At 42.1% G+C, this 23,575-nt stretch overlaps 1 protein-coding gene across 4 annotated transcripts; it reads right to left on the bottom strand.

Annotated features, from left to right (window-relative positions):
* Positions 1-431: 431 nt before the first annotated feature.
* LOC121862071 (ATP-binding cassette sub-family B member 10, mitochondrial-like) lies at positions 432-23,436 on the bottom strand. 4 transcript variants are annotated; one of them, XM_042360008.1, is made up of 9 exons: positions 23,297-23,436; positions 19,283-19,416; positions 18,450-18,561; positions 15,929-16,102; positions 5,751-5,951; positions 5,102-5,304; positions 4,663-4,773; positions 3,972-4,142; positions 432-1,042 (listed from the first exon to the last, which is right to left on the bottom strand). In XM_042360008.1, the coding sequence occupies exons 2-9, from the start codon at positions 19,406-19,408 to the stop codon at positions 752-754; spliced, it is 1,389 nt and encodes a 462-aa protein (XP_042215942.1). In that variant the 5' UTR covers positions 19,409-19,416; positions 23,297-23,436; the 3' UTR covers positions 432-751. The 4 variants fall into 4 exon arrangements, with proteins under 4 accessions (XP_042215942.1, XP_042215943.1, XP_042215941.1 ...); XM_042360007.1 differs by lacking the exon at positions 23,297-23,436 and adding an exon at positions 23,165-23,286 and having other exon boundaries at positions 434-1,042; XM_042360010.1 differs by lacking the exon at positions 23,297-23,436 and adding an exon at positions 23,165-23,286 and having other exon boundaries at positions 908-1,042; positions 4,048-4,142.
* Between the last annotated feature and the right edge of the window lie 139 nt (positions 23,437-23,575).

Here is a 23,575-nt window from a genome sequence, read left to right as displayed (position 1 = left end):
GTGACTAATGGAAGGAGGTGAAACAGAGCTCTTACAGTAAAGCCTTAATGTGTGACTAACAGAAGGAGGTGAAACAGAGCTCTTACAGTAAAGCCTTAATGTGTGACTAACAAAAGGAGGTGAAACAGAGCTCTTACAGTAAAGCCTTAATGTGTGACTAATGGAAGGAGGTGAAACAGAGCTCTTACAGTAAAGCCTTAATTAGGTTTCAACTAGTTGGACTACTGAGCACTGCAGTAATGACCACAGCTGCTGAGATAATGATCTCGGCCTCACTTACTGGCTGTCATCAGTATTTTTTTAAGGTTATCAATAAGACATTAACACAAACACAATTCATCTTAATTCTCTTGACCTCTCAGGAGACCGTGATAACCACTGTGTCAAGTTCCAAGACAAAGTAGACTGACTGATTGACTGTGTAAAATATCTGGCATTGCAGCGTCTTTCAAGCCACAAAAAATAATGCAAATAAAACAGGGAATCCTCAATCCTTATCCAACTATATACTATAGCTATCACCAGACCCCAGAGACTCACTAAGAGGAGACATGTGTGTGCTGATGGTCTGGTGGGTGACTGACAGACAGGGGTGTTAACTCCTCTTCCAGATGAGAAAGGTTAACTGGCATGTGAGCTAATGAAGCAGAACTGAACAACTTGATTTTATGAAACCAAATCCTCAGTGAACCTCAAGTCAGCCAACAGTTCAAAAGAAAGCAGCCTCACCACACAACATTACTGTGCTACACTATAACAACTGGCCACACAATATCACACAAACACAACTAGGGAAAGATGATGTACCTCCGTGGACTGGGATCGTTGGCGTACGTTCCATCAACTCAAACAGCCTCGTGGACGCCCCAAGACCACGATTCATTTCCGAGTAGAATGAAGACACTCCACCCATGGCGATGCCGACATATGCAGCATACAGGAGGAACGACGAGAGCTGCCCTATGGTGAGGGCCGACTCTGTCACCAGACCTCCACCATAGTACAGGACAGAGAGTATGATGATGTTGCCACTCAGCCCAGTCTGGAATGATTGTTTAATACACACTAATGCAACTCCTTTCTTAGCACGCACGCACGCACGCACGCACGCACGCACGCACACACACAAAGAATAAAATGGTTTGTTACAGCTGTTCTAGTACACATTAATACTTAGGTAACATTTAGTGTCAGGTGTGGGGGGGGGGGATATATTTGAAAATACCTCCCCCAAAATTGACCTGTTGATGGCCTCACAACTTCTAGCTTAAAATAATACATAAATCTGTCATCCACATAAGCTGTTTACTGGCATATCTAACTGTGTCACAATATAATAATAGTTGCACCTCGTGTAACGAGGATGGCCGGCCCAAGGGCCACCCAGGCGTGAATTTGTTTAAGGTGTAGAAGGTGTCGCCAACACAACAACCACACCCTGAGTTAACGAGCTGCGTGACCCAGTGTCAAGGAATAGTCCGAGAAGACCGAACAACTCGCCAACTGCACCAACTAACCATTACCCCGGAACATGATCCACAAATCGATTAACATCCATATTCCCAATTACTGCTGGGTAGACAGAGGCCACTGGTATAAAGAAACTTGCCCATAGTTTCACCCTGCCCGGGAATTAAACCTGGGTCCACTCGCTTGCGAGGCGAGCATACCGACCATTACTCCACGGGTCGCCACTATGTTATGGTGTGTTATGGGTCACAATAACATATCAGCACAGTCTAACAGTCTTCTAACAGGAGGCCAGTACATTACCTGTCAGGGCATCTAATATATATACTGTACTGTACTGCCAGGATAATCTGAATCAGCAGCCAACTGAACTGAGAACATTTTTGTAGCAAGTCCACAGATCATGTTTGGTTTTTTCTGTACATACGGTAATCTCCCCACCACCCACAACAACTGGTGCACGGCTCTTCCGGGAAAGAGAGATTTCTGGGTAATGAGATGAATCTCTCAAACCCGGAAAAATCCCAAATCCCCGCAACTTTTCCGGGTACCTGTACTGTACTGGGATAAGTTTCCAAGAGTCTAAACTACAGTATACATCTGGCATGGATAGACACTATCCCACATCCCCAGAATGTTTCTGGGCGCTGGGGAAAGTTTTCCTAAGAGTCTAAGCTGCGCATCTCATCTCGGAGGAGCAAACACTCGCCCATTACATTTATACCACAGGCACGAAGGAAAATATTGACAACTAATAAAAACGTGTATAAACTCTTAATCACAGCATCTGTTGTAATAGTGTTACAGAGATGAAGTTGATACCATAATGATCCTGAATAAATTCTCTATAAGATTGTTTCAATAAAAGATCCTTAAACAAAATATTTGACACAGTATAATGATGGGGACTCAATTCTTTATAGACTTTTAATGCTTTTTTCTGTTAATGGATCCACTTCAGAAAATATGTTCATTGCTTGCTCCATATAATATACACAGACCTCTCACCTTTTTCATATTGTTTTAACACATCTAGTTTCTCGGCTAAGGTTAGACACTTTCTATTAGCTTTTGAAACAACACTACCATCACTTGCTCTCTTGCTCATGTTGAATAGGGATGCAAAAATGCTGTAAGAAACCTGAAAGTGTTTCTCCAGTTCTTGTTCCAGATGCGTGAAAACAAGAGGCCCGCCAAGCTCTGACTGTTGTTTACCACTCATTAGCAAGGCAGCTTCTTTGAGCAAGGAGCTCTTCATTTTTTTTACAGATTTTATTTTACTTTTTTATAATACATATTGGGATTTAGTTATTATTTATATGAAAACGTAATTTTATTTTATTTTTATTATATTTTGGTCGTAAATACGAATGAAATAAGGACGTAAATTGAATTGGGTCCTAAATTAACTCGGGTCTTAAATATGAAAAGTTGTTGGTCGAACCGTTGTTATCGGAGGCTTTACTGTACTGTACTGATGTCTATAAAATCAGTTCTAATTACAGGTGTCCTTCATTTAACGATTGTTCACTTAGTGATTTTTTTGTTTCGTAATTTAAAAATTTTAAAACACTTTTTCATTTAATGGTCACCAATTTTCAGTTTAGTAAACTTTGACTCACTGGATAAAATTTGGGAGGCAGGTCAGAAAAACTGGGGATTGTGTGCTCCAAGTGTGCATCAGGACAATACTGTAATGAGGCGAAAAAATAAAGAAAATACTGTACTGTACTGCATACAATATACTTCATGAAACCTATCTCGCATTATATCGACGTTCTACTGTAATGTATTCTATAGTATACAGTACAGTACAGTACGACGGTAATGTGTCCTCCAACATTACAGTGTAAGGTGAATCATCGTATCATTAATGACCATTAAAATAAAGCAATAATAATGAGATGTGTTCCCCAGTGTGACCTTTTCAGTGTGACTATTTACCCTCTTTTGCCCCAAACAATACAATTAATGAAAAACAAAAACTATACAGTATAGTCTGGGTTTACGAGCCTAATTAAACCCATGGAGGTCCGCGTATAAGGTGAAACGTGTAAATAAAATAACAGAATTATATATATATATATATATATCTCTCTCTCTCTCTGACGAGTTACTGCACCACGTGAACACCACACCACACCACCTGGTGTCTCCAAGACCACTTTAGGTCCTTCATATCAACACCCGAGGACGAGTTACTACACCACGTGAACACCACACCACTTGGTGTCTCCATGACCAGCCCAGGCCCGGGCCATGAACTGTAAACTACAATAATTTGTATGTTCAATTCATGTTCCTTCTTCTTTCAGTAATGAAAGCTTTTGTTAAACGACCCACCCACCCCATGTCTTTGTATGTAATAAGTCACTTTTGTCCAATGTATATTTTCAGCCTTCGGGCTGCCGACTTTTTCAATAAACCGTTAATTATTGTTATTATTATTATTACAAACACACACACACACACACAAAACCAAAAACCAAACCACATATTACCAGGCCGAAGAAAATTCCTCTTGCAAGAGATTCTTTAAAAGTCATACGGAGAACATTGTCAATATTTGTGTCATACCTCCTGACCTCCTGAGGCTCTTGGGCAAATGACCTCACAGTGCGGATGTTGGCAATTCTTTCTTCTGCCACTTGTGTTGATTGTGCAAGAGTGTCCTGAAATGATGGACTTATTTATAGACTCTACTACAACAATGATAAAATGGCTGTGATGATGATGATTCCTCTCATGACTATACAGTACAGTACAGCATTCAACATCTTGTAAAAAATGTAATGCAACAAAGAAATACAAAATGGTTGTTAATACAAAAATATAAATAATTACATTAGTCTAAGGCTGTAAAGAATAGGTATTAAATTATATTGTTAAACCTTTGAGACCTGTAGGGTTAAAACACTGTCCTCAAAGGGTTAAAACACTATCCTCAAAGGGTTAAAATACTTTCCTCAAAGGGTTAAAACACCATCCTCTAAGGGTTAAAACATCATCCTCAAAGGGTTTAAACATCATCCTCAAAGGGTTAAAACATCATCCTCAAAGGGTTAAGACATCATCCTCAAAGGGTTAAGACATCATCCTCAAAGGGTTAAAACATCATCCTCAAAGGGTTAAAACACGAGTACATAGCAGCAAAATTCTTAACAAGTACCCAGACATGTTACTGTTGCTCACCTGTACACCTTTGGTTATGTTGCGGACATAGCGGCCATACCACACGGCCATCAGCGCCACTGGGGGGACGATGCCCAGGCCAACCACGGCTAACTCGATCGACATGTAGAACTGAAAACATATAATAAAAAAAAAAATCCAATTAAATCTTTATACAGTAGCATCCCGGTTATCCCGAGCCCAACCGGCACCAAAATGAAATAATAACAATAAAAATAAAAACTCCTCCAAAATCGTCTACAATTGTAAGCTTGTATAATGCAGGCAACAGGCATGAGCTGCTATATTCATTGTCATTGATAAACAATAAATTTGATGCATAATATATCATAAAATATAATAGCACATACTACAGTATTTTAGGTACAAAAAATGTTTCCTTCTACACAGTTTATCCGGGCAGTCAACCAGCCGACTCACAGACACAGGAGACACTTACCATCATGCCAACACCAGCTAGAGCCATGGCAGTGGACCTGAGACCATCCGAGATATTCATGGTGACCGACTGTGAGACTAGGGACGTGTCCGCAGACAGTCTGTTGATCAGCTCCCCAGTCTTGTTAACGTCGAAGAAACCGATCTCCTGTTTCACGATGGCTGCAAACACCGACGACCGTAGAGTGCGCGTTATACGTTGGCCTGGAAGATGACGTATGTCCATTATAGAGGCGTCGACACACACAACTATTTACCTCATCTTACGGCCCACCACAGACGTAGTGACATCTCCAAAGGTGGACTGTCAGGGTATATGTGAGGTTACTGTCCAACTTACTGGTGATCTCCAGGACTAACACAACACATGGTTAACACTCTCTTGTGGGTTGAGCGTCAATCTTTGCACTGTACTGTTGGTGTGAGGATGTTGATAAATCCAGATGGGAAGGAGGAGATGGGGAAGGGGAGGACCCGACAGACCGGGTTGGCAGCTGTCTCCATGGTCAAGAGATCACGGCCGCGTTAACGGACAGCGCCGACTACACACGTCCTTACCCTATGAAGGCTGAAGGAAGTGTGTGTGTGTGTGTGTGTGTGTGTGTGTGTTATAAACATTCCAACATCAACAAGCAGGACAGTTCACCCACCTGCAACATTCATCAGATAAACTCTCCCAAAGTTGGCAGCAGCACCAGTGAGGAAGACGCCACTCAGGACAAGACAGACGCGCTGTAGATTCTGCTTAATGTCCACCGCGTCCGCCGTGTAAATAATATCGATGACGTGACCGAGGGCGAAGGGAACAGCCATCGTTATCGTGCTGGATACTGCCAGAAGCCCAATTGCACCTGAAATAATAAAGAGATATGTTGTCTAATGGTGGACCCTGCTGCCATATGTGACCAAGTCCCAGGTTGATGATCTGACTTTCTGCCTCATTTACACATAATTGCAGGGTCTCAATTGTTTCTCTTACCATTGACAACACAACACAACACAACACACTGTACTTATATTGTTTCTCACTATTGAACTTTAAATTTTTTGTTTTTGTATTTATTTATGGCTCTTTATTATTACAGGGGGTATTATCATTATTACAGTGATACCCTGATTTACGCGGTCAATTGATCCCACGGGGTACCGCGTAAAACGAAAACCGCGTAAAGTGAACAACATAACTTATGGGATTAATTGAAAAAGAGACCGGGCCGACCCCCAAACTCCACATTTTCCCGACACAATACGTACGTTTTACTAAAAATAACATCTTAACTTTATGATGGTATTCACCCACACATAATATAGAAGGGAACAGTCAATAAACTGAAGGTTAGGTTAGAAAAAAACAAGGTTGGGGTTAACACTTACGTTAGTAGAAGAGATGGGTCGGCATAAGGGAATGGAGGCTGGTTCCGAGGCAGAGGGCAGGCTACTGGCCCTCAGGTGAGTCACCATCACTGTCATCCACACTTACTAGTGCCTCCCTGACAAATCCCTCAAAGTCATCATCACTGTCTCTGTCACTATCACTGGCTTGGGCTGGCTGTGGTGGGTTGCGGGCGAAGAACTCGGTTATGCTTTGCTGACGGCTGGTGTTTATGTTGTCGTGATACACCTTGATGTAGGGCTCCATAGTCTGCAACAGCTGGGTAGTGAAGATTTCGTACCGGTTATCGTCAGGGTCGTCGGAAAGGAGGAGCTTGACTTTCTCAATACACTCGATGGCACCCCTAACATTACTATGGGATAAGTGTTGTTCTTCTTGGGATGACGCACCACCTGCCTCTTCACTGACGTCATCATCATCTAGCATCTCGTCGGTAGTCACATCAGGATCCCTTATCACCTCCAGGATGTCGTCGTTGGTGGTCTCGGAGAAGCCTGCAGCTGTAACACTCTGCGCAGCTTCTCTGGCAAGGTCCACTGCTACTGCAACAGTCTGAACCTCACCAGTCACAGATTTACTCTGCCTCCCACCTGGAATACCTTGCAACACATGTCTCCATGCGTGACGAACAGTTGCTACAGACAGCTGATCCCATGCCTCCACCAAGAAATTCATAGCTTTCTTGACGTTGAATTTTCTCCAAAATTGTTTCACAAGTACTTCTTGCTCTGCCAACTGTTGTTCCCCGTCGTCTTCGCTCTTCTTATCGGTGTCACTCAGGTTACGCAACTCATCCTTGGTGTTGGTGTAGTCGTTCAGGAGCTTAAATTTCTTGGCAGAGAATGCAGCTTTCACATTACACATCAATTCTTGGTCCATGGGCTGTATTATAGACGTAGCGTTGGGAGGAAGGAAGACCACTTTTACGTTGGGGTGACAATCTAACAGTAGGGGTGAGTGCCCTGGTGCGTTGTCAAGCAGCAACAAAATCTTGAACGGAACATTGTGTTGCTCACAGAATTTCTTAACGTCAGGAACGAAACAGCCATCAAACCAGGAGAGGGACAGAGTAGAGAACATCCACGCCTTACGTGCGGTCAGCCAGTGGACATTTAGCTTGGTCATGTTCATGCTCTTGTAGGCGTGCGGCTTGCGTGCTGTGTGGATCACCGATAACTTGAGCTTACAGGTACCGCAGGCATTGGTGGTAAACAGGACGGTGATGCGCTCCTTCTGCAACTTCCGGCCCCGACACTTGCTGGCATTCTTCACAACGAAGGTCTTGGAAGGTAGCTTTTTCCCAAAAAGACCAGATTCGTCCATGTTAAACACCTGGTCGTCGGTGTACTGTCCTTCCTCCATAATCTCACGTAAAAATGGAGGAAATTCCCTAGCCACAACACAGTCAGCACTAGCTCCTTCACCACCAATGTTAATATTGGTGATCTTGTTCCTCTTCTTAAACCTCTGCAACCACCCAGAGGAAGCATTAAAGGGTTTGGGCTCTGCAATTCCCATCTTACGTGACACTGCAGCATACAGTTCACGTGCGTACTCCTTAACTGAGCGCGTGTCCACCGCCATGTTCCGTCGCGCCTGACGAACCAAGTAGCTCACAAGTAATTTCTCCATCTTGAGAAGCACCTGGTTGTGGCAATACTTGATGATAGAAGCACCTGTAGACTTTGTGATGTTCATGTGCTCCTTTATCTTGGCTGCATCCTTCTTAATTGTCCTGATAGTTGATTCGTTAACACCACGCTGGCGCGCGAGATCAACCTGTCTTGTTCCTTTCTCCAACTCTTGTATGATCTTGTACTTAATTTCGTAGCTTAAGGAACGTCATATCTTCTTTGGCTTAGGGCGGCTGGGTCCAGATAATGCAAGGTTTGTTTGTGGTGGTGGCAGCCATTCTTATGGAACAATGGATACCGATATACACGGTGTAGCCGGGAGGGGTGTAACTGACGTGGGTAGGTCAAGGGTCTTGAACGCTCCCGCGGCGGGGCACGTCATAGTACATTAAACCAATCACAGCTAGAGGGGAGGGAGGTAAGGATGCTTGGCCCAATCACAGTCCGATACGTCATATGACGTCACCGATAACGCAACAAAGACATACACTGCGCAAACCTACTCGCACCGCTTACCCAACATGGCGGGAGGTTTAGATCCAATGGCGGAAGTTTAGATCCAATGGCGCCGGGCGAGAGGACCCCAGCCACGCAAAAGGGCACACACCTGAGTAAGACCTGTTCGCGGGTAACCAGAAAGTGAGGTTGACTGTAATCATTATTAGTAGTAGTAGTACAGGTTGTACCTCTCTAGTCCGGCATTCTGTGGTCCGGAAACTCCCGTGGTCCGGAACGATTTTAGTTTGTCCAATAGGTAGATAGGCAGCTTTTTTTTATTTATTTTTTCTTATCTGAATTATTATTATTATTACAAGAGTATTAAATTTTTGCCCCTCAGGCCCTAATGTGGGTCAGTGACCTATTCCCGGGTGGGCTAATCCCCTTAAAAAAAAAAGCCGCGGGAAATTAAGGTTTGTTTACATCCGGCAGTTCGGCTGCTCTCTCTCTCTGCTTGTCTATACAGAGTACAACATTTAACCCTTCAATATATATGAGCAGTAAATAAGTGTTGCTTTCATATTCTTATGTAGAGTAATGACGATATATTTTCACATGTGCGCACTTACATACGAGCAGTCTCACTTTTTTTTTTACCATTAATGGTTAGCTACTTATATTGTTCCATTTATTAACATTAAATAACATTACAGGTACTTCAAGCAACCATATTCATTTTTTACATTAATTTTACTACAGCTAAACTCAGGGTCTTATTTTCTTCAGTTTTATATGTAGAACCAATCAGTCACTGGTTTCGTAAGCTTTAACATAAACAATGCCGGCAGCCGTCTCGTCTCCTCTAATATTCCACGTATTATTAATAAATTGTATTGTTAATTTTGCACACACGTACATTAATTCAATAAAAACAAATTCAGAAACATTAATTAAAATATATATGAACAGTAAATAAGTGTTGCTTTCATATTCTTATGTAAAGTAATGACGATATGTTTTCACGTGTGCGCATGAGCACTTACATATGCGATCTCTCTTTTTCTTTACCATTATCGTTAGCTACTTCTATTGTTCCATTTATTAACATTAAATAACATTACTTAAAACAACCATATTAATTTTACTACAGCTACAACCAAGGTCTTATTTTCTTCAGTTTTATATGTAGAACCAGTCAGTCACTGGTTTTGTAATCAACGAAAACAATGCTGTCTCATTTCCTCGTGTGTTTTAATATTCTACGTATTATTAATGAATTGTATTGCTCATTTTGCACACATAAACATTAATTCAATAAAAAAGACATTCAGTAATAAACAATAATGAATCTTTTGTACATAAGAGAAATGACGCTGTTTACACGATTATGCACGTCGTCTGCACGTTGGCGGGCCGTTCAAACCCGTCGAAATTCAAGTTTCCGCCGTCAAAATTTTTATTTATTTATTTTTTGTGTTCCAATAAAATACGTTAAGAATTAAAAACTCGCGAAATTTGAGAAGCTACTATACGACATTTAACCCTTCAATATGTCTTCAAAGAGACCATGATGCAGAGAAAGTGGTGCTAGTGCTTCCAGGCATAAGCACAAGTCACTATCTATCCAGGAAAAGGGTGAATTTCCATGGTCCGGCACCGGTCAGGTCCCGAGGTTGCCGGACTAGAGAGGTACAACCTGTAGTAGTATTATTTTCTTTTATTATAATTGTTATTTATTTAATATATTTTTATTAATTTTCTTACTATTATTATTATCATCATCATCACCATCATCATCATCATAATTATTTTTATTATTATTTTATATTATATCTTTGCCCCCCGGGCCTTGATGTGGGGTCATTAAAAATGACCTGTGCCTGGGTGGGCTAATGCCCTTAAAAAAAAGTATTGTGTTTCACTGTCTGTCATCCCAGCAGATATACATTAACATCAGTGTTCTGTTTTGCCGTCGTGAAATCTCTGTTAACCGTAACAATTGGTGCAGAAAAGAGAAATTTCTGGGTAACGAGACGACTCTCTTAAAGCTGGAAATAATCCCTCGTCCCTGGAATTTTCCGGGTACTGGGAAAATTCTCTTGGAATTTTCCAGCAAATGTGCCTCTTGGAAAATTGTCCCAAAAGCCGGAATTTTCTGGAAAATTCCGGCTCTGGGAATGGTTTTCCGAGAAAATTTCAATTCCAGTTATCGGAGAGTTCCGGGTGAGAGGGATTCAGGCTGAAGGAGATATTACTTATGAGTTTACAAGAATCAATCAAGAGTTAAGGTTGCAGAAGAGAAGGAAGGAAGGATGGAAAATAAAAATAATATGCTATACTGTATAAGCAAACAGTTGGTGAGGTAAATTTGCCACAAGTGGTTAACCAGCTCACCACTGTTGGTTCACAGGACAACTAAAACACCTTGCAAATGAAGCGTCACTAAAATAGACAGTGCCGGATTTAGACCTGTGGAGGTCCATGGGCAGCCTCTTTGTGGAGGCCCCCCTCATTATAACTTCCCAAGAGGGTGGGGTGGCGAGTGAAGCGAGCCTAAACATATGGGAGTTCCGGGGGGCGCTGTAAGCCCCCCGGGAAAATTTTGAAATTTGAACACTTCTTTGGAGAATTTTGAAGCCATATGCAGTTATATTGAGGAAATTAGAACATTGAGTAATTTTTAATTAACTGTATATTTATTGATACTGTACAAATTCCCAACACACACACACAAAAGTGAGACATGATTGGAGTCATTCATGTGGTTTCAAGTCGACCAGCCCTGATATAGCTACTACCGCACATGTGGAGGCCCCCAGATTGTGGAGGCTCCTGGGCAGCTGCCCACTTTGCCCACTCCTGAATCCGGCCCTGAAAATAGAAATGCCTGGGGTGTGGTGCAGTGAATTACTTCGGGGTGTGGTGCAGTGAATTACTTTGGGGTGTGGTGCAGTGAATTACTTTGGGGTGTGGTGCAGTGAATTACTTTGGGGTGTGGTGCAGTGAATTACTTTGGGGTGTGGTGCAGTGAATTACTTTGGGGTGTAGTGCAGTGAATTACTTTGGGGTGTGGTGCAGTGAATTACTTTGGGGTGTAGTGCAGTGAATTACTTTGGGGTGTAGTGCAGTGAATTACTTTGGGGTGTGGTGCAGTAATTACTTTGGGGTGTCGGGTGCAGTGAATTACTTTGGGGGTGTGGTGCAGTGAATTACTTTGGGAAGAAGATGCAGTGAATTACTTTGGGGTGTGGTGCAGTGAATTGCTTTGAGGTGTAATGCAGTGAATACTTTGGGGTGTGGTGCAATGGTGCACTGGGGTGGTGGTGCAGTGAATTACTTTGGGGTGTGGTGCAGTGGTGCTTTGGGGTGTGGTGCAGTGGTACTTTGGGGTGTGGTGCAGTGAATTACTTTGAGGAGCTGCAGTGCAGTGGTGCTGGTGTGGTGCAGTGAATTACTTTGGGGTGTGGTGCAGTGGTGCACAGGGTGTGGTGCAGTGGTGCTTTGCCAGGGTGTAGTGCAGTAGTTACTTTTGAAGATGGCTTGGTGCAGTGAATTACTTTGGGGTGTGGTGCAGTGAATTACTTTGAGGGTGTGGTGCAGTGAATCACTTTTGGGGTGTGGTGCATTCTGAGCCACTTTGGGGTGTGGTGCAGTGTGCTGGGGTGTGGTGCAGTAGTGCTTTGGGGTGTGGTTCAGTGAATTACTTTGGGGTGTGGTGCAGTGAATTACTTTGGGGTGTGGTGCAGTGAATTACTTTGGGGTGTGGTGCAGTGAATTACTTTGGGGTGTGGTGCAGTGGAGTGCTGGGGTGGTGCACGTGGTGCTGGGGTGTGGTGCAGTGGAGTGCTTTGGGGTGTGGTGCAGTGGTTACTTTGGGGTGTGGTGCATTGAATTGCTTTGGGTGTGGTGCATTGAATTACTTTGGGGTGTGGTGCAGTGAATTACTTTGGGTGTGGTGCAGTGAATCACTTTGGGGTGTAGTGCAGTGAATTGCTTTGGGGTGTGGTGCAGTGAATTACTTTGGGGTGTAGTGCAGTGAATTACTTTGGGGTGTAGTGCAGTGAATTACTTTGGGGTGTAGTGCAGTGAATTACTTTGGGGTGTAGTGCAGTGAATTACTTTGGGGTGTGGTGCAGTGAATCACTTTGGGGTGTAGTGCAGTGAATTACCTTGGGGTGTAGTGACACACACACACATATGTTGTTCATTTTTTCTCATTCCGTAGCAATACGTCATCTTCACGGAGATGGACTGTAAAATTTATATTACTACTACTTAATTTATATTAAGCTATTTTATATGTATTTCACTCAAATTTATTTAAAAGTACAACACAAGTATTGTTTAGTGAAGGAAAAGACAACTTAATGAGGCTTTGACGAGTGTTATCCACAGCCATGGAACCTGACCCCCTATTCCCCATAAGTCTTGCCAACCACAGGGTTTACAGGAAGCTAACTCACAGGGTTGGTGAGGGACTACTGTACTGTATACAGTTAGAACCTAGGTACACCAAACACACAGCTGCAACACTAACATTTTCTGTAATTGTTTCATTTCTTTTACTAAAACATTCACATATGAACAGAAGGATGACATTTACATTTAAATACCGTAATATCTCGTTGGATTCTTTAAATACACTGTTCCCTCACTTAAGAATGGTTTGTTCAAGGCGGATCCACTCGAGCACGGTATTTTAATTACTACCTGGTATCACTTAACCTGGGGCTAAGATTTGCTTTAACGTGGGTTGTGCCGGGCGTACACAGGAAAATTCAGCAGTAAGTCCATTACCAGTATAGAGAGGCCAGTCCACCCAATCTGTCACACTCCTAGATACAGAAAGGACCACAACAACTCATCATTAAGTCAAAAACATAAAATAGATCTAAACATTTCTCCGTGCACCAGAGAGATTTAGCGGAAGGTATGTTATGGTTATTTTTCAACTGGTAATTTCAAGTAGATAAACTTAACTATGTTCATATTTCTTTTATTCAGTTACTTGACACACAAATCCTACATACAGAATGTGGAAAAGCCATCAACATAAAATGACCCAACATTGCTTCGTGTGCCAGAGGGAGGGGGGAGCGTTGCTAACCCAGCCGGGTCGGTGAGCCTTGAGGGAGGCTGTGTGTGACTCAGCCAGTGGTTGCACAAGGCCGTGGTGATAAACTTTTCGGAACTGATTTCATGGACATGCCACACCATCATGTTTAACATCTTAACCGCGTTTGAAAATCCAGCACTCCCGACCTTCAAAATGTCACCATGCCAGTATACCCCCAGCTACTGAAGAGAGAGGAGATATGTACCCTGTCTGTGGTAGAGAGATGACAGTAACATGATAAAATTGGTGTGACATCCGTAGTACATCACCCCAAACAACTGTTGTTGATTTCACGGATCGTGTCTTACACCACCGATGGAGCTTCTCCTGTATGGTCACAGGTGGTACAAGACGCGACAACAAGGAGTGTATGCTGTACCAAGAGTGGGGCAATACACTACAATAAGGAGTGTATGTTGTACCAAGAGTGAGGCAAATCGCGGTTAATGTGTTAAGTGAATTTAGTAGATGTACAGTATGTGTATTAGTGAGTTACTATAGAGCTGTATCATGTCTTTGAACGTTAGTTTGGGATCCACCTGACTCATCCCTATCTCCTCATGCTATACATGCTATAAGAGGTGAGGGGGCAGTGTAGGTGGTCACAGCAACACAGAACCCTGCTGATTTGTGCATACTAGTGTAAACAAAGCCATGGCTTAGCTTCTGAAGTGTGGCTCATGGTGTGAAGTGTATGGCCCATGGTGTGAAGTGTGGCTCATGGTGTGAAGTGTATGGCTCATGGTATGAAGTGTGGCCCATGGTGTGAAGTGTGGCTCATGGTGTGAAGTGTATGGCTCATGGTATGAAGTGTGGCCCATGGTGTGAAGTGTGGCCCATGGTGTGAAGTGTGGCTCATGGTGTGAAGTGTATGGCCCATGGTGTGAAGTGTGGCTCATGGTGTGAAGTGTATGGCTCATGGTATGAAGTGTGGCCCATGGTGTGAAGTGTGGCTCATGGTGTGAAGTGTATGGCTCATGGTATGAAGTGTGGCCCATGGTGTGAAGTGTGGCCCATGGTGTGAAGTGTATGGCTCATGGTGTGAAGTGTATGGCCCATGGTGAAAGTGTGGCCCATAGGGTGTGAAAGTGTGGCTCTGTGGTGGCCAAAGTGCTTTATGGCTCATGGTGTGAAGTGTGTATGGCCCTTAATTGTGGTGTGGCTCATAATTGTAGAAGTGTATGGCTCATGGTATGAAGTGTGGCCCATGGTGTGAAGTGTGGCTCATGGTGTGAAGTGTATGGCTCATGGTATGAAGTGTGGCCCATGGTGTGAAGTGTGGCCCATGGTGTGAAGTGTATGGCTCATGGTGTTCAGTGCAGCTCTTGACAAATTCTTCACTGCATTCATTAATTTTTGTAATGTATTTTTATGCCTTCAGCTACAATTCTTATTTTCCCGTTAAAACTAATACAGTACAGTACAGTCATTTCTACTACAGCGTGATAGGTGAGTTCTTGTGAAACTTCGCGTTGTAGAAATTAGCAAAATACAAATAATAGGGTTTATGGAGAAAATGTTACTTTGGCCATGATCTTACATATTTGCTGGCACTGAAGCTTGTGCCAGCAATAGTGTTATAGCCTTTCTTTTACGTTCATCACCGGCAATTCGATCACCAGAACGCTTCTTGGAAACATTCTTCTTACCTTGTCTTTCCATATTCATGGCTAACACAACAAAATTGGAGAAACAGCGAAAATCACGGAGGACACTTCACAGAGCAATCGACAGAAACCGTGCGATTCAACCGATCACGTGATGTAAACAGAGAGCGCTGGTGTAAACTGTTATTAGTCCTCACTGTGAAACATTCTTTAAACTTATTCTTTTCATACAGTATTTATGGGTAAAAGCTAAATTTGTAAAAAAAAAAAAAAAAAAGAACAAAATTTAGAGTACCTCTCAAAAAAAAACACAATTCAATTGAACATGTGAAGTCGAACGTGAACTGTAAACATTGCATAACCCCACGCCAAGCTACACATAAAATGTTGAGGATGGAATCGTGTTATAGCCAACATCTGTATGCAAAAGTTCATGTTTTACAAACAGCGTTCGCCTATTCATCAATCACGTTAAAACCAATTCGCGTTGACAAAACACGAGTTGTAGCAGAAATGACTATGTGATGTTTGTGGAGCAAGTACCTGATCCACTGTACTACATCACTCTACCATAATGAGTTACACCATCTTCTCATACTCAACATGTATATCTTCACACAGAACCAATGACAACACTTACATGCTAGAGTCCACTTCTCAGGTTTAGCCAGCTGAAATAACCTTTTAACTTCAGAAGAATTCAAAGACTGAAATTTTGTGGAGGCTTCTGTAGGTGTTGTTTTGTTTGCTGATAAATGCATAGAGGTGTTGGCTGTGCTGTTTCGAGTTCTGCTGTGCTGCCATCTTCTTCTCCCTGTAATTAATTAAACATTTAAATAGTGCTCCTTTACCCTCCAGAAATGACAATCTTAAATATCCTAAGGCGTCACAATTTCAACTCAAAAATCTGATTTGTCACATCTTAATGACTGCCTGTGGTGCTACTGCTGCCTCATAACTCCTGGACCACCAAAAATATCCAAATACATCCCAAATAACGTCTTTTACTGTCAATCTTGGAACCTTGGTGGTGGTCATCCTCTCCCACCATGGAGGAAGGTGATTCACATTACATACTGTACAGCCAAGGAACAAGATTCAAAGATGTGGAATTTTACATCAACATAATTCAACCACAGGATCAGGTCTTCTATATGTTTTACAATGACCAAATTTGAACTTAATCAATCATTTACCAAGTGTTGCACTCCAAACAATACTATAGAATCACTGTCAACATAACTCATTTATCACCTGAGATACATGATGAGCTTTGTGGCTCTGAGAAGTGTGTGTAGCGTGAGGGGTAATAAGGGTCAACATCTCCTGTGGGTATACAGTACTGTACACTTTGACAGCCAATTGTAACTTTTCCTCAAATGTTGCTTATGTATAAGGGCTGTTTACATTCACAAGTGGAAAGACTGAAGCAGAAAACCCTTCATTAGAGCCCTGGGTGAGAGACAAGTGAGACTCCACCAAGTAGAAGAGACTCTGCCAGGTGCAGTATAAGAGGACCCCACTGCCTAATGGGTTGGTGTAGAGCAGCTTCTCATCCACTGAACCTCTATTGGATCAATACATCACACTACTAAACATATTTTGGATTCACAAGACAACAAGTTTTTGGGTTGAGCCCTTCATAAACTCCCTGCCTCACTGCTGACGATCACTAACAGCTGCCTCACTACCGTACTGTACTATATCATTAAACTTAACCCTAATATTTGTAGTTAAATATTCTGATCTGTTACACACAGTACAGGGGGTCCCTGACTTACAAATGCCCGCCAATATGAACGAGGTTAAACTTGAAATTTACAGCATTTTATTTACCTAATGACTTATTTTTTACTTTCATTTACAGTATTTTGTCATTCTATTCTTTTGTCTTAAATTAAGTGATTTTAGATGTATATAATGACTTAAGCTATGATATAATGGGATTTTAAACATTGTTTTGTAAGTACAGTACAGTGAGTTCTGCTATAACGCGTGTTTTGACAACGCGAATTGGCTCTAACGCGATTTATGAATAGAAGAACGATATTTGTAAAACGCGAACGCTTGTTTGCTGTAACGCGATTTTTGCTTACTATTTCTCCAATTTTGTGGTATTAACTGTGAATATGGTAATGAAGAATATCTCCAAGAAGCGTTCTGGTGATCGCATTCCCGGTGATGATCGTAAAAGAAAGGCTATAACCCTTGAAGAGAAGCTCGATGTTATCAACCTCAAAATCACCCTTTTCCCCCATCAAGTTATATTCATATTTTTTCAAGGTAAAGTGTTACATTTATTGTATGATTTCATTATTAGATATGAATGTAACATTTATTTAGACTGTGCTATCCTTTGTGTAAGGCTAGCTACTAATTTTTTTTCGATTTCGAGTAGTAATCTGCACCTAACCCTATTTTCTCCATAAGCTCTGTTATTTCTATTGCGCGAATTTCTATAACACGATGTTTTGCAAGGACACAACTATCGCGTTATAGCAGAACTGACTGTATGCACATAGCATGTGTTCCAACTTACATACAAATCCGACTTAAGAACGTCCTCAGGAACGGAACCCATTCATAACCCGAGGGCCTCCTGTATATGTTAACTGGGGTGTAAAGAATTCATTAACTGGTAAAATCTAAGAAACTACAAAAAGATTGAAAAATAATTACTGTAGAAGCCTTTCTTGTGTCATCAGGTGAGGGACTGCTCAGCTTAGTAGTAATTTACAGTGGAACACTTGCCACTAGTACTGTACAGGCCACATGCCACTAGTACTGTACAGGCCACATGCCACTAGTACTGTACAGGCCACACCCTACAGCCATGCCTGACCCTACTACAGGTTGATGTAGTACTGTACAGGCCACACCCTACAGCCATGCCTGACCCTACTACAGGTTGATGTAGTACTGTACAGGCCACACCCTACAGCCATGCCTGACCCTACTACAGGTTGATGTAGTACTGTACAGGCCACACCCTACAGCCATGCCTGACCCTACTACAGGTTGATGTAGTACTGTACAGGCCACACACTACAGCCATGCCTGACCCTACTACAGGTTGATGTAGTACTGTACAGGCCACACACTACAGCCATGCGGGATATAAAAGATTAACTATACACGGGAACATAAAGGCTTGGCATTACCTGAGACAAATGAGTATCTTATATCCTGAAAATATTCTTCATGAAGATATGATGTGCGAGGTGATCTCCGTCCTGTGCACCAGCTATAGCTTCCTGCCGACCGCACCCACACCTGCCACACACACACAATAGGTCAAGAGTCAGTTAATAGGTTAATATGGTGGCCTGTACACAACACACCTCAACATATTTCTCAACATCTGCCTCTCACTCATAAATAAGAAGCTCCCTTACCCTGAGTTGACATAATCTTGTGTCACAATACATCTGTAGGAGAAGCACACACACACACACACACACACACACACACACTCTCTCTCTACAGTACTAGAGACAATGCATTAATTTCTTCACTACTGGGACGTCAATTTTAATATTTGGGATATGTTGTTAGGTTCGGTTAGGTTCGGTTAGGTTTGGTTAGGTTAGGTTCAGTTAGGTTTGGTTTGGTTAGGTTAGGTTTGGTTCAATTAGGTTCGGTTTGGTTTGGTTAGGTTCGGTTAGGTTTGGTTAGGTTAGGTTCAGTTAGGTTCGGTTTGGTTTGGTTAGGTTAGGTTAGGTTCGGTTAGGTTAGGTTAGGTTAGTATTACTGTACAAGTCAAAGGAAAACAACATTAAGAGTACCAACACCAGAAGAAGAAGAATTAAATAAGACGTCTGGTGACAGGATATTAGAGAATACAAATTGTTTTACAAGAACCTAACTAACACAAGTGTTTGTTGTCCTAGGTTAGGTTAGGTTAGGTTTGGTTAGGTTAGGTTAGGTTAGGGTTTACAAGACTCTAACAGACAGAAGAGTTAGGGAGGAGTACAGTAGTGAGCGACAACTTTACCCCCGAGCTAGCGACTCTCAAGCCCGGTAACCAACTCTGACGAAATGCCAACAACACGGTCGGGTCTAGAGCAGCCAGAGAAACCTGCTTGGTGCGGCATGCTATGGTCGCTAACACTCCTGACATGTCCAGTCCTGTAAAGAAGAGTTCACTGATATAAGATAATACTCCATTATGAAAGAAAGGTTTATACGGGACAAATTACTACTGTACTACATAATACAGTACTGACCTCTATTGAAGTTGACCATAAAGTTCATCATGGTGTGAATATATGACTAAGGAAACTCAATAGAAATGTCATTGGTTCTTTTTCACCAGCCCACTGTGGAGGCAGTGGGCTGTAACTGTGTCGCTGATCCAGACCCGCTCCTTCCCCCAGAGGACCGATGGGACGCCATGGCATACACACAGCTCAGTGCAGCAGCCACACACGTCTGAGTTAGCTGACTGGCCAACTTAAGTAAGAAACTTTCCAATAGAAGAAAAGTTCTGCAGTTTATCATGAGCATCCAGGAAAAGATCACCAAGAACCTAATCTAATGACTCAAATATCTTTATAGCTATATGTCTAACCTAACCAGAAGGACCTGATCTAACCTCCTAGCCAAGGGGGCTCTGGACTCCTGGATCCCCTGTGTGTAAATATAACCTGACAAGACAAAATAAAACACAAAGGAACCTACAGAACCAAACCTTAAATAAAAAAATCAGAAAAACTAAAAAAAAAAAATGACAATGCTTTTTTTTTTTTGCTCTTTCTCCCATCAAATAAATCAACCTACAGTTCCATGGTTGACCTTTTCCATATCTTAACCTATTTTGGGCATTAACTTCCCATTATGGTCACTATCAAATCTTGACCCAGTTATCATCCTCCATACAAAAATATTACAAAATTGCTGATCCTTCACGTGTATGGTCTACAGTACACAGTATAACAGATACACTTTATGGGATATTCATGAGGTAAAAAGAGAAACATTTACCATCCATAGAAAAATGTCCTCAAGTTCTTGGTTAACATACAATAACCTCTTCAAGTATTACCTAACCTAACCTGTCCTAGGAGAGGTGAGTGGGTTGGTCTGTCTGATTCTGGCCGCCACATGGAGGAGGTGCACAACACAGGTTCATCCAGTGTGAAAAAATTAGAACAAAAGTACAGTAGGAAAGTTACAATTCCTCCAACATTTTAAGGATGTTTTGGAGATAAGAAACAAGAATTTTTGGGGGTAACACTGAAGCAGATGTTCTTTGTATGAAAATAAGTAACAAAAACAATATAACACTGCCCAACCCCCACCATATATTATGTCTGGTACCAATGAAAGCAATTTTCTTGAAGTGTTATTTCTGGACGTGAGAGTACGCTCAGACCGAGCGGGTCGGTTGTTGCACGGAATCAAAGAACATTTGTGGAAAAAATTAATGAAATTGAACAATGCATTCTGGTGTTAGCAGTGTGCTGCGGGATTACCTTTTTATCTATAGAATTTGTTATAAAGTTGGCCATTAATAGAATAACTGTAGTAACTTTACCTGCACTGCCTGTAGCCACACACATTACAGTACTGTAGCCACACACATTACAGTACTGTAGCCACACACATTCCAGTACTGTAGCCACACACATTACACTACTGTAGCCACACACATTACAGTACTGTAGCCACACACATTACAGTACTGTAGCCACACACATTACAGTACTGTAGCAACACACATTACAGTACTGTAGCCACACACATTCCAGTACTGTAGCCACACACATTACAGTACTGTAGCCACACACATTACAGTACTGTAGCCACACACATTCCAGTACTGTAGCCACACACATTATTGTAAAGCACACACACTACAGTATCAGACACACACATTACAGCATTGCACACACACACATAGTACTGTGGTACACACACATTACAGTACTCTGTACACACACATAGTACTTCACAGCCACACACATTACAAAGTACTAAATACACACATTCTAGCATTAGCACACACACATATACTGTAGCCACACACATTACAGTACTGTAGCCACACACATTACAGTACTGTAGCCACACACATTACAGTACTGTAGCCACACACATTACAGTACTGTAGCCACACACATTACAGTACTGTAGCCACACACACTACAGTACTGTAGCCACACACATTACAGTACTGTAGCCACACACATTACAGTACTGTAGCCACACACATTACAGTACTGTAGCCACACACATTACAGTACTGTAGCCACACACATTCCAGTACTGTAGCCACACACATTACAGTACTGTAGCCACACACATTACAGTACTGTAGCCACACACATTACAGTACTGTAGCCACACACATTACAGTGCATTTGTGTGCCACAGCACCACACACATTACAGTACTGCACACACACATTACAGTACTGTGAAGCACACACATTACAGTTAATTCTCCTGTAGCCAATAATATTATTATAGTAGTACTAGCACACATATTACAGTACTGTAGCCACACACATTCCAGTACTGTAGCCACACACATTACAGTACTGTAGCCACACACATTACAGTACTGTAGCCACACACATTCCAGTACTGTAGCCACACACATTACAGTACTGTAGCCACACACATTCCAGTACTGTAGCCACACACATTACAGTACTGTAGCCACACACATTACAGTACTGTAGCCACACACATTACAGTACTGTAGCCACACACATTACAGTACTGTAGCCACACACATTCCAGTGCTGTACTTGTGTAACATTTCTTTAATTCTGTAACAGTTATTAATGATACAAAGGTATTATTATCGTGTCGGTCATCATAGGAATTTAAGTTAGGTTAGATAAAGTTCTTGGGTTCTGCGGCTAGGTAGGTTGGGTTAGTTTGGGTTAGGTGGGTTGGATGGGTTAGGTCGGTTAGGACGGTTAGGTGGGATAGGTGAGTTAGGTTGGGTTAGTTTGGGTTAGGTGGGTTGGATGGGTTAGGTCGGTTAGGACAGTTAGGTGGGATAGGTGAGTTAGGTTGGGTTAGTTTGGGTTAGGTGGGTTGGATGGGTTAGGTCGGTTAGGACAGTTAGGTGGGTTAAGTAAGATCAAAAACTTTCAAAACACGTCAAAAACAGTCGGAAAAACATTGGGGTGACCGAGACGATAATTTTATCGATATAACGCTTACATTACACACAAAACCGGTGACGACAACCGCCACTACAAAGAATATCAATCCCTGACTCGATCTCAACAGCTTATATACATGAGACTGCGCCTAGGGTACAGGTACCTATGGGAGTACATTGGCAACCCTGAGCCTCACCGCACTGTTTGTAAACTTTGTGGCCAACCCGACTCTCACACCCTCTCTCACTACATCCTCACTTGCCCTATGACCTCCTCCTACAGGTCCCCAGCCGTTACCAACACCTCTTCCCTCCCAGACCAGATATCCCTCCTCCTAGTCACATTATTAGGGACCTGCCACTCTTTGCCATAAACAGATAAAATGTACCGGGAACTCTCCCCCCACACACTCATCATTCTCTCACTTTATGTAACTTGACAAAACCTATGACCCTTCAGGCTTTCACGCCCTTAATGTACGAGTCATAAAGGCAAGTATGAACTTTTCATACTTCCCTGTTGGGCGCTGTAAACGCTTCACCTTGCACAGGATGTAAGGGGGTGCACAATAAACTAGCCCCCTCGGGAGCAAATCTGAATCTGATTACACACAAAGTTGTCTCACACCTTTCTCTCTTCTCACTCTTATTATGGCAAGTTTTAAGGCAACCAGTCTTGTTCTGGGTAAAGATATATCCTTCATACAATGGCCAGTAGTGGTGGTAGTCATTATAAAGGAGAAAACAACATATTTACCGGTGTTTGAGACAGTACAGTGCAGCAGTTGTTGTCACCTCAAGTTATAAAACCTCTGACCTGTTGATGACAACACCGTCACCTCCTGTACCTTAGCTATTATTACAGTGCCTGTATCTTCACTATTATTACCTGTATCTTCACTATTATCACCTGTATCTTACAATGACACTAAATCATGTAATTTAATGTTAATAAGGGTGATATAATGTTAATACTTGACGTAGAATATAGATAAATATGTTTGTTTATGTGAAGGATGGGTGGTGAGGGCGTTCTTGTGCTGTAACTATAGTAATCCGTCTTAATAATCCTGAGTCTTGTATCACTGTAGTAATCTGTATGTAGTATTAATCCAGAGTCTTGTATCACTGTAGTCATCTGTATGTAGTATTAATCCTGAGTCTTGTA

The sequence above is a fragment of the Homarus americanus genome, unplaced genomic scaffold (assembly GCF_018991925.1).
Source record: "Homarus americanus isolate GMGI-L3 unplaced genomic scaffold, GMGI_Hamer_2.0 scaffold25013, whole genome shotgun sequence".
NCBI lineage: Eukaryota > Metazoa > Arthropoda > Malacostraca > Decapoda > Nephropidae > Homarus > Homarus americanus.
Note: the sequence above shows the minus strand (reverse complement) of the source record. Positions and strands in the feature narration are given on the sequence as shown.

Bases quoted from the DNA above. Each gene is read 5' to 3' on its own strand.
- LOC121862071 (XM_042360008.1), bottom strand. From the start codon at position 19,408: ATGTCAGGAGTGTTAGCGACCATAGCATGCCGCACCAAGCAGGTTTCT. The intron at 18,562-19,282 runs GTAAAGTTGTCG...TGTGTGTGGCAG, and splicing joins TGAGAGTCGCTAGCTCGGGG to GTGTGGGTGCGGTCGGCAGG. The intron at 16,103-18,449 runs GTAATGCCAAGC...AATTAATTACAG, and splicing joins AAGATACTCATTTGTCTCAG to GGAGAAGAAGATGGCAGCAC.